A 12,498-nucleotide genomic window follows, 5' to 3' on the forward strand; every position below is an offset into this window, starting at 1 on the left:
GTTCAGTCGGGGCGTGCTTTACAATGAGTGATAATTGTTTAGATTCCTGCTGGATGCCGGAACCTGGAAGGTTTATTAGCCCGTGTAAAAGGGCCCAAATCACCGCAGCTGATCATACATCTGTGGTATGTGCTATCATTTGGATAGCAGCACTTACCTTTAACAGGGTGCTCTTTCATTGGCTGTATATTGAAATCAGATAAAAACCTAATTTTTTTTGTAAACCGTAGATTGATCTGTTTTATTTAGAGAAGTATGACCTCGAACGACTGTGTCCTCATTTGGGTTTTTATCCCTAGCTCAAAGAAAAGTCATGAATCAAGCAGAGTTCTGTAAGTTCACCTTTTGCATTGGCCGATCTTGGATAATTGTCCTTCATTTGAATAATTTGTCTAGCTTGTCTGAATACTTTGCCCAGCATCCTGTGTCACTCCCCATTGGTTCGCTAGTAGCTCCTGCAGTACCGGCTTGCTAGACTTTTTGTCTAAAGTTGTAATCCTATAGAGGCGTAATGTTGCAAATCGCATACTTTGTAGAGCATGCTAGCATAACTGATGAACTGCAATGTAATGTCTGATGTCTAGATCCTGATTGTCTTATAATAGTACCGTAGTGATCACAATCCAAGCTAAAAAAAAATCTCTGTTTTCATCACACAGTTAAAGGAACACTAAATGTACAAAAACACACAAAAAACCCTAGTATATCCTGCCTTAACATCCTTATCTCGTTTTGATACTATTGGAGCTCCTCTTACAAGCAAAACTAAGAAATATATCAAGAATTCCATGTGTATCCGAAGAACAATTTGCTTCTTCCTCCTCAAAAGCCTCACAATACATCCCTCTCTATAAGGCAACGGACTTCATCAGCCACTCTTCTCCCCGCCCTTCTGTCTATTAGACAAAAAACAATATAAAGGATCAAGAATAAATTAACATCTGCGTTCTCCCCAAGAATTATGTATTTTCAGAAACCAGTAGTAAATTGTGCAAATAGTGGGCCATCTTTATGTGCTTTTATTATTAATTTACTGATTTGGTGTTCCTCAAATAATCCCATAATTTCAGTTAATACATTTAGAGTAGAAGTCTGTGGACTGCTGACATGGGGGAAGCTTGTAGGAAAAGAAAAAGACAACTTTTTACTTAATTCCTTTTTTACTCCTTTGTAGCAGTAAATAGTCCAGTACTGTAAAAAGTACATATGCCCTAATCTGGCCATTTGCAGTTAGAGACATGCTATCTTTGTTCTCATTCTCTGCCTAAACAAACATTTAAAGGCGTATTCTAGTTAGTGGAGAAATTATAAATTATCACACATCAACTAGATGGGTAAAAACTAATAGATCAGTGGGAGTCAAACCACTGGGCCCCCCCAACGATGGCAAAGATGGGTGACTCATGCTCCCCCTATTTCGCAGTGCAGGATCCCTTCTCCATATTTCTGTAATGTAGCAGCGAGTGCCCTGCTGGTCGCACATGCACGGCCGTATCTCATTCAATTAAATGGAGCAGGTAGTCAAGCCATGTTTGGCTATTTTATCAGCTCCATTGAAATAAATAGAACGGTGCTGCGCCATTCATTTCAAGGGGAGTGACGCAAATAGCCAAGGACTATTAGTGCTCAGTCTTGAAATGAATGGAGGTGCGGCTGTGTATCTGCATCCAGCGGCCCACTCGCTGCTACATTACAGGAATACACAGAAGGGATTCTGTATTGTGAAATAACGAGCCCCCGTTCCAGCGGTCAGACCCCCACTGAGCCATCAGTTTTCACTCATCCGGTATACGGGCGAAAACTTAGAATTTCCTCTACTAATTGGAATACCCCTTTAACTTCTGTTAAAGAAAATCCAGCCTGCCGTTTACGCCTGGTGTACGGTTGGTTTTCACATCTGAAGTGTTTATTATGTAAAGACATAGACAGGTAGAGTGGGCTTCAAAGGACAAAGAGAAAGCCGAAGAGTAGCACAGGCACTGAAAAATAATGTATCAGCAGGATGAGGACGTCAGGCTTGTTAATGTATTTGGACTTCTGAATTGAAATGTGTTTGCGAGACATGAAAGCTTTTTGATAACCTTGTAAGAGGGAATTCACACGTGGCAGATTTACTGCGAACATGTCTGGGACTCGAAATTAGTTCCATTGAATAACTGAAAACCGTATTCAAATGGAAGCCATGATGGAGTCATTAACTGTAATGAGGCAGGCGCAGACCAAGGGAACACATTCTGCTCTCCATTTGACCAGGTTTACGTAATTACGCTATTGTGTCCTTAAAAATATTATTGAAATAAAAGGTTTGCACCGTTTAGCTTCCTTTTTCCCTATTACAGTCGGTGGCTATTTCACGGTCCCCTTACAGATACCGTTTTTGGGTATTCATACAGAACCTGAGATCAAAAGTTGGGCTTACACCAATAATGAGGTGTGAACCCAGCCTTGGAAAAGTGCATAAAACTCACTGTTAAAGATAGCGAACCTTCAGGAGGAAAGACCATAATTAACAATTAACATGCAATGTTCTGCTATAGCTTTGATTTTAATTAGAGGAATTTTCCAAATAATTATCTCTGCTCGGTCTTTCGCTTCAGGTCTTGTGAAATTCCACATTGTATTGCAGTTCTGTGTGGAAAACAAGAGCGGGCTTCTCAGGCTTTCTGCATTATTGGTAACCAGATTAAAGGAATTTCACTGCATTTTGCACATTTACCCAAAGGGCTTTTTCTGCCATGATCATTTATCATCTACCGGTATCTGTTGGATAGGTGATAAATATTATATCTGACTTGGGTCTAGCCACTGAGACCCCGTTGTCCTGGCTGTTTCTGCAACAGCTGATAAGCTTGGATGGAGTGGCAGCCTTCATGCTCTACCACCTCTCTTTATGACAGCCGTGTAGTTGGGGGTGGTTATAGTCTAGCCGTCATTGGCAGTCAGATCTCCAATATACATCATCCTTTGGCTGGAAATACACCTTTAATCAGATCTGGGAGATATTAACCCCTATCTAACTGTATATATAAATTTCTGTAACTATGGAATGGCTTTATAGATTCATGTGTTAACTTGCCCGATGAAGGGGCTACGAAAGCTTGCAAATATAATTTTCCTCGTTAGTCAGTAAATGTTTCACTCCAGTAATACTTTTTGTCTTTTTTTTTTTGGGCACAAATATATTAACCTCCGCATGGAATGGGTCCTAAAACAATGTGATTTTAGATGAACGTTATCATTTTGAACAGAAGTTATCAATATAGTGCTGCAAACGGCAGGTGGATGGACAAGACATATTGAGTTCTCAATTGTGTTCTTGTCATGAAAGTTTTAAGGGGGGTCTGTGGGTGGAGATACATCAATAAGGTGCTGGAAAAGGAAAATCGCCCTCAAAGAATAGCATGTAGTGACAGAATACATATAGGAAGAGATGGAGGCTCGGTGGGACCTCACACACCTATTTTGGTTGTGTCTGGGGCACAGCGGCCAGTTGTGCATGTAATTCAGTCACTCGTTGCAGCCGCCACCACTGGGTCGTCAATGGATCCAAGAAGCATCAAGTAAGGGGGAAGGTAGGCAAAGAAAATGCAAGGCTGGCACTGCTCTTTTCTTGTAGTGACAGTTAGTGAAATCCAGAAGTATCGGAGAATGCAATTATATTGGTCTCAGACACAGCGCATTTAAAGGCATAGAGCTTCATCAGGTGCAGTGAGACACATCTAGATGGTGAAGGGGCTGAATGCCTTGAAACGCATTGTGTTTGAGAGCAATACAATTGCATTCGGTACTTCTGGATTTTGCCTACTGTTACTATGAGAAAAGGGTAGTGCCAGTCCCATATTTTTCTCTAAAGGGCATATATAACAGACAAGTAATGGCAGTACCGCAGTAACTTCCTTTATCCCCATAAACAAGGTTATCCTGACTTTATCCCCTCCGTGTTGTGTGTTTAGTGACCACTCTTCCATATTATTCTACCTGTAGCTGATATTTCATTGATTTAGACTTGTTAGGCAACGGACTGCATACACCGTTCTTATAACATCAGCTGTCATGGCAATTGGGAAGTGACATTCACAGTTCATGGGGATACATGGCATGATACATCAGTAGTGTTTTCATACGATTAAATCAAAACAAGATTAGAAAATGGTAACAAATCTGTCTGTATTTCCAGCCTCGCAGCTGAGGAATGGGTATTTAATAGATTGATTGCATTGATATCCATAGGATGTGGAACTTTAAACTTTGTTACCTGTATATAAAATAATGAATTCCTTTCATTCAAATATAGAGATGAGCGAGCATACTTGCTAAGGACAATTACTTGATCGAGCATTGTCCTTAGCGAGTATCTCCCCGCTCGGAAAAAAAGGTTCGGCTGCCGGCGCGGGTGAGAGGTGAGTTGTAGCAGCGAGGGGGCTGTGAGCAGGCGGGAGAGAGGGTGAGAGAGATCTCCCCTCCGTTCCTCCCCGCTCTGCCCCGCCGCTCCCTGCCCGTCGCCGGCAGCCGAATCTTTGCTCCAGAGCGGGCAGGTACTCGCTCATCTCTATTCAAATACACTTGGTTTAAAATGAAATGTCAATGGCGAGTTGTATTACTGATGACTTAATGGAATTCTCTTTCTCCGTAGATTTATCATGGGAGACTTATCCGATTCCGAGAGTGATATTTTTGATCAGTCCAAGGAGTATGATTTGCACGGTTCTGAGGAGCAGCAGAAAGCATTCAGCCACGGTACAGAGCTTATTCCCTGGTACGTGCTATCGATCAGAGCCGATGTCTACCAATGTCTTCAGCAAGGCGTAACGGTCATCCGCTACGACCAAGAGACGCACGGTTCTGTTCGATGTTTCCTCCAACTTCAGCCAGATAATAGCACTCTGACTTGGACGAAGCCTTCCACCACTTGTCTCGCAAGTGCTAAGAATAAATTGGGCGCCCCGGGTAATGCTGCGGAGATGAAATTTCAGTTTCTTGGCAATGCTGGAATGAATGGACTAGCAGAAGGCGTCTTGGACCTGTTCTCGGTGAAGGCTGTTTACATGGGGCATCCGGGCATTGATATGCACACTGTGTGTGTTCAAAACAAACTATGTAACATGAACCTGGAAGAAAACGGTGTCACACTGCTTATTGGACTTCACACTACTGACAACAAGTTGTTGCATTTCGTAGCGCCAAAATACACAGCCAAGTCGATATATGATGGATTGCTGGAGCTAACCAAAGCTGTACGGAAGATCAGAAACTTCCCTGATCAGAGACTGCAGTGGTTGCGGAAGCAATATGTTAGTCTTTACCAGGTAAACTCCTGTTCTCTCTACTGATAAAGGAAGTATTAGTTGATGGCATAAGTGGTGGTAGGATGTTCTTATTATAGTTTTCGTTTTGCATTATTATGTATTTTTATAAACTAGTAGGAATGACTTTCTGTTTTACTTAAAATAGTATTCCCTTCTGAGACCTTTTATGGCATACCCATAGGATACGCCATGTATGTCTTATAGCCCCAGAGGTGCTTGGCCGAGATCAGAGCACGCAATATCAGAACGGCTTGTGATGTTTACTTATGGGCTTTTAGCTCTTGGCTTATTTGAGAGAGAAAAGTCCAACGCAGTTTTGCAAGGGAATACCCGTCAAAAAACAGAGGCAGACCCTTGGATTTTATGCCGCAGATATGCATCTTGACATGATATAGAATCACACATGAATTCGCCCCATGAAAGCATGAAATGTGCCTCCAATCATTTATCAGTTACTTTTTGTTTTTCTACAACATTAATTTTAAATATATAGTTCCAGTCAAAAGTTTGGACACACATTTTTTATTTTATGTGTTTTTTTTTACATTGTAGATTCATATTGACATAAAAACTATTAAAAAGCACATGTGCAATTAAGTAGTGAACGAAAAAAAGAGTCAGACCAGAATATATTTTAGATTTTGCAAACTAGCTCCCTTTTACTTTGAAGACCTATTTGCACACTCTTGGCATTCTTTCAGTCAGCTCTATGAGGTACTCCGCTGGAATGGGTTTCCAACAGTCTTGAAAACATTGCTTATGGTGCTGAGCACTTGTAGGATGCTTTTTTTCACTTTGCAGTTCAACTCATCCAAAATAATCTCATTTGGGCCGAGGTCTGGTGATTGTGAAGGCCATGTCATCTGATACAACAAGTTATGACTCGGTTATAACTTGGTTATATAGCCCTTACATGGCCTAGAGGTGTATTTGGGCTCATTGTCTTGTTGAAGAACCAATGATGGTCCCACTAAGTGCAAGCCCATGCTGGTTAAATGTACCTTGAATACGTTGTGTCTTGAGGCTTTCAATAAAGCCCCTACCCCATCACACCCTGGTATGTAACCACATACTTCCTGGTGGTAACCACATATGTAGAAACCATCCGCTCACCTTATGGCGGTTGAAATAATCAGACCAAAGTACATATTTTCACTGGTCTAATGTCCATTTCTTGTGTTACTTTGCCCAAGCAATTCTCTTCTTCTTCATGTTTCTCAGTAGTGGCTTCTTTGCAGCCATTTGACCATAAAGGCCTAATTCTCACAGTTGATGTTGGGATGTGTCTGCTATTAGTTTGCGGTTTCTGAGGCTGGTAACTCTAATGAATGTATCCTCCGCAGAAAATGTAACTCTTGGTCTGCCTTTCCTGTGGTGGTCCTCATGAGAGCCAGTTTTATCACAGCATTTGATGGTCAAATATATGATGCCTTCAAAGTTCCTGAAATTTTCTGGATTGACTGACTTTCATGTCTTGAAGTAATGATGGGTTGTCAGTTCTCATTACTTAGTTGAGTGGTTGTTGCCATAATGTGTATTAGAACAGTAGTTGAATAGGGCTAAACACTGTATGGAACTGTTTACCAACTCAACCTCTGCACAACACAATTGATGGTCTTAAACACATTAAGAAGTCAAGAAATTTCACAGATTAACTGTTGACAAGGCATGTCTGTTAATTGAAAAGCATTCAGAGAATGCTCAATATGTGCAAAGCTATCATCAATGCAAAAGGGGCCTAATTTGACAAATCTAAAATATATCATGGTCTATCCAGGCCCATTTAGACCCAATGATTCTTGCTCAAAATTCGCTCAAAGCCGTCTTTTAAGCGAGAATTGTTGCATCTAAATCCACGGACATCGTGCAGTTTTCGTGCACGAGTCGTTCCTCGCTCAATTCTACTTTTCTTGAATGGAGCTGTTATCTTGAATGGGGCTGTTATCACAGTCGGCAGCACTGATAAGAATCTTACAGCCTGTGTCCCGCTAGTAGTTCACAGCGGGACGCGACCTGTGATCACGGAGTACAATACAGCTGTTTGCTTATGTAAAACAGCTGTATTGTTCGCCGAGCGATAGCGCTGGTGTCCCGCTCCGCCTGCACAGCTCTTAAGTAACTACTTAGCTACTGTCGTTTGAGTGACTTTTGAGCGATCGATCATCTGTCAGTGTAAATGCGGTCTAACACTTTTTTCTTTGTTTACTACTTAATTCCATATGTGTTTCTGCATAGTTTTCATGCCTTCACTCTGAATCTACAATGTAAAAGCAAAAAAAAATGCATGAAAAGGTGTGTCCAGAGTTTTCACTGGTGTTGTATGTGAAAAATCATCAGTGTTGAAGAGGGATTCTACCCATTAAAATCAGCGAGTGGTGGATTGTTGGGTTTGCTCACACAACCTATTTGTGAAATCTGCTGTCTATTTTAATGGGTGATGAGTAGAGATGAGCAAGCATACTCGCCAAGGCAAATTACTGGAGCGAGTATTGCCATTTTCGAGTACATGCCCGCTCGTCTCAAAAGATTCGGGGGCTGGCGGGGTTGAACGGTGAGTTGCGGGAGTGAGCATGGGGGAGCTGGGGGACAGAGAGAGATCTCTCCCCCCGTTCCTACCCACTCTCTCCCGCCGCCCCCCGCCGATGAGCGGGCATGTACTCGAAAATAGCAATACTCGCTTGAGTAATTTGCCTTAGTGAGTACCTCGCTCATCTCTAGTGATGAGTGAAGGTGATTATGTGTATAATGGTGAGATATATCCCTTTTTGTGTTCTGCCATAGGCAGACATTGTGTTAGACTCCCATACCTAACATTGGTCATTGGTGGATGCCTCCTTTAACAGCAATCCAATCCATGTACATGTGCGATGTATGTTGTGGTCACAATCATATTGTATGTTGAAGGAACAGTATAAGGATTCCCGTCGGAAATCTCGCGGTTTGGCCACAGCAAAAACCGTGAGATTTCCGCCGGGAGAACCACCGCGGCTTTGAAGCGGCCCAGCCGCTTGCTTTTCCGTTGCGGCCGGCGCTCCCATAGAAGAGAGCGCAGCCGCGACGAAAAAAAAAAAAAAAAAAGTGTGAACCCAGTCTAAGAATCTTACTGATTAGAAATGTTTTACTAGAAACATTGTAGTTATTTTCTGGATTGGGGCTGCAGATATTCCCAACTTCAGAACGATCACCTGACAAACGTCCGTAGACCAAAAAAGTATTTTATAGAAGTGTGTAGTGTAATACTCCTATCTTACACACAGCCGCATACAATATTAGTCGTGCAAAAAAGATGAACCCATCCAGCGGTGAAATGACCGCATTCTAACCTCGTCTGTTGGCTTTTATGTTATGGTTTATAGCAGCCTTTAGGCTGGACTCACACGGCCGTATCTCGCAGTGCGGCACGCAGTAACATCGTGCCCTGGTCACGTGTCACCCATTGCTGTGCACTGTCTTTAGATTTCTGAAGATTATGTCATGGCAAAACTATGGACTTGATTCTTTAATTTTTTTCTCTGTGTATTAGATATTTTAGAATGCTAATAAAATCCAAACCAGAGGGGTTCCATACTTGCCTTTAATGGGGTTACAAAGTGTAGTCAAATTGTGGTGAGGTCACATTTTACTATATACTCTGTGTGGTTACAAACTTGCAGGCCTGCCGGACTTGTAAATTGTGTTCTTGCACCAACTCGGTGACAGAGCTGCTAGTCTGTCATCACGATCCTTTATGGAGCTACAACAAGCATAGTATGCTGTCGCTCTGATCTAGGTTCTGTCCGACAACCCATAAGAGGAGTTTGCTCGTCAAGGCTGGCACATGGACATTGTGAAGGGGATCCTTTGCTCCAGACCCTCGTTTATGCTTAATCAATTTTTATGTAAAACATGTTTTCTTTTAACAAAACTAGAAATAGACAGTTTTTCTGACAATCAATATTTCAAATATCTAGCATTTAACATATCCGCTATTACGTCAGAACCCAATCTAGTTATTAGATACCACAGGTGATTAGATGGCTGAATCTCAAACAGTATCAACCTCCATTAAATGTGCCTCCAAAAATTGTACTTCTCTAAACCCAACTTTGAGTTTTCCTATGTATCATGGCTCTTAGTACGACTACCCTAATAAAAACATCCTAACAGGGAGAAGGGTTAAAAAAGGAACCAAAACCCTCACCCACACACCTTACAGGATATAAGGATAAATAGAGGGGGAGATATGAGTCTATGGCCATAAAAAGCTATCATTCCTCCAACAACAATGTACCAATCCTAAACAACTGCCTGCGAGTTTCCAATCAATCTCCGACACTTGAGGGATCTCTGGAAATGTATCCGAGACCCTCATTTATGACCCAAGTTGCTGTGCCGATCCCTGTATTACGTGATCAGCCATGGAGTAAACTAGCTTAGAGAACTCTTAATAAAGACAGTTATATTGAAAACCTAAATGTTAATATTTTTTCCTTTTCCAAGCGAAGATAAAAAACTGTAATAAATCCTAATACAGAATAATGCTTCTTTTACCACTTATCAGACTCCTCTCCGTTTCCCCTTGCCTCCTGTACTAACCATTCACTCTGAATTTACATATGCATACAACAATCCATACACTGAGAGACCACATTACAGTTGTCGCTTTGGAGAGGGAAAGGAGCTGTTGGAGGAACAGAGACATAGATAGAGACACAGCTGCAGCATCTGGTAAGTGGTTTATCTCACCACAGTGCTGCAATCACAGCTACACTGCTCGGTACTGCTGTGTAATGTCCTCATTATTGCTGCTGCTTAGTGAGATAAAGTTAGGGGAGCAGGAATCTACTCTTTTGTGTCTTTGCTATGTGGAAGACATTATAGCAGTTAGTCACCATCAACTCTGGAGCTCAGCTCAGAAAATTCTGATGAGTAGAGCGTGCAAAATGATAAACTGCTGAAAAACGCAGAATACAATGGCCATATATAGTGTTATTCCTCATATACATACACAACAGCTTATTCTGGAAAGTCGGCAGGAAGTTTAGTTACGGATTCACACCAAAATCTGCATGTAGCACGCACACTTTTGTGCACATTTCACTCCTTTGTTTGACGGGCTGAAAATCCACAGCATGAATGGACTTGTAATGGGTATAAAATCCGAAGTCAATTTACACTGTAGATCTTTATCCGCAACATGTCAATTGGATTTCTCCAAACCCCATTCACTAAGCTTGTGTAACTTTGCTGCACATTTCTGTAACCTGGGCCTACACATAGTTGCATTATAGGATACACTATATGTTCTTATTTTCTCCTTTATAGACAGGAGTTGCCTGAATACTGACCTTAGAAACCCACAGGGACACCACAGGCCCTCACTGTTACTGTTATGTACTGTAGATACCCGGGGAGTGTAGAGTCTACGACTATATAGACTACATATGCAGCAGTTCAGCGGCCTATAGCAATATTGTCAATAATAAAGCAGGTTGTGTGCCTGAGATTACTATTCCATATAGAGGCAGTAAGATCCTAACAGCAAGTTATATAATCAGTTATCGAATAGGACCGACTACAAAACCTAACTATTGCAATATAATGAATTTAAAGGCCCTCTGACAGCACTTCCAAGCATGTCAATCTGCCTACAGCTACAGATTACTAAGGTAGAGCTGGTTCCAGATGTCATCCGGTTACAGTATCTACAGACGGCATAACTCAAGAAACCTTTTAAAATTGCTGCAAATTTCGCCCGACCGGACCGGTCCAGTGGGCGGACCAGACCGTCTCAGCAGCCCGGACTTCCTTCCATAACCCCAGCTCAGTAATCTGTAGCTGTTGATGGTTTGCCATGCTCGGAAGTGTTGATAAGTTCCCTTTAACTTCCCTTTATTCTATAAATCACCTGAAGTGAAAACAGCTGAGCAGATTTACTATTACAAAATCTGCAGTTTTCATATATGTATATTGCGTCAGAGGACTGTCCTGCATGCTTTACACCACACTTATGATTTGTCTTAGCCACTTTTGGACACTTCTGGTCACCGTAGTCTGACAAAAGGGTGCTGTTTTGTTGAAAGGCTGCATTGGCTAATTTCGACATTGTGCACCAAAAATGATGGCGAATTTTCACAAACACTTGGCACTAAATCTGGCGTAAACTAAGCCAACCAATAGGGGGCATAAACTTAGACTAGACAATCTAAAGTCTTGCAGAGTCATTGTAATAAACCCGGCACATTTTAAGGCCGAATGCAAATGGCCAGGTCGGATTCCAACTGTGAGAATTTTGCAGCGGGATGCGACCCTGTGCCCCTGCAGTGACCTCTGGCTTACCTGTCCGACTCCATCGCTCTGCGGATGTGCTGGCTGGTTTGCATAAACAATGCAATCCTATGGCAGCCTTCAATGGCGGAAATTCCGCTGTGGAATTTCCACCTATGTGCATTCGGCCTAAGACTGTCTGTCTAAGTTTCCACTGTTAACCATTAGGCATTATGAGTAAATCTGCCCCAATGTGATCGGTGGCAGATGCTACAATTTGGAAGCACATCTAATACGTGGACAAAACAATGGCTTTATAACTTCGTACCATACTACAATGTTCCCCCACACAATAGGGGGGGATCCATTAGGTATCCAGTGTTCCAAAACCACATGGACTGGTTACAGTGAATAATACACTTCTAGTACATCCTAATCTACGTGAAGAATTTTTTGTAAATTCCCCCTTCCATCTGGAATCATATAGGGGAAAGAAATGATTACAGCGACAGTACATCTACGTACAGCAATCCTCACCATGAAACACAATAGGCTGAGAAATACAATCTTGCCGCATTACTCACATACTGAAGACAATGAATGGAATGCAGTAAAATAAATAGTGGTTATCTTAGACATGAACGTTCTTCTCTAACGCATGGCATTTTCTTTTCATAAATTTAGGAGGATAACAGATTTGAAGGACCAACATTGGCACAAGCTATTGAGTTATTTGGAGGAAGACGCTGGAGTACAAAGAATACAAGCACGGGAACACTAACTAAAAGCACGGAGAAACCCAACGTGCAGCGCAACAATACTCTGGGGATCAATGCAGCCAAGAAAAAGAAGAAAGTACTTATGAGGGTAGAACATTACGCTGTTTCATCCTATTGTCATTACTGTATTCCTCTGCTCCATTTTTTTTCATCTTTCCTTTCTGGTT

At 41.8% G+C, this 12,498-nt stretch overlaps 1 protein-coding gene across 7 annotated transcripts in view; it reads left to right on the forward strand.

The window, feature by feature from the left end:
• PLCE1 (phospholipase C epsilon 1) overlaps window positions 1-12,498 on the forward strand; it is a 278,460-nt gene that overhangs the window by 208,773 nt on the left and 57,189 nt on the right. For all 7 annotated transcript variants that reach the window (XM_066600696.1, XM_066600699.1, XM_066600700.1 and 4 more), the window contains exons 8-9: window positions 4,634-5,306; window positions 12,237-12,419. In XM_066600696.1, the coding sequence (XP_066456793.1) occupies window positions 4,634-5,306; window positions 12,237-12,419 (856 nt within the window). The remainder of the gene's footprint in view (window positions 1-4,633; window positions 5,307-12,236; window positions 12,420-12,498) is intronic.

Source organism: Eleutherodactylus coqui, chromosome 4 (genome assembly GCF_035609145.1).
Source record: "Eleutherodactylus coqui strain aEleCoq1 chromosome 4, aEleCoq1.hap1, whole genome shotgun sequence".
Lineage (NCBI taxonomy): Eukaryota > Metazoa > Chordata > Amphibia > Anura > Eleutherodactylidae > Eleutherodactylus > Eleutherodactylus coqui.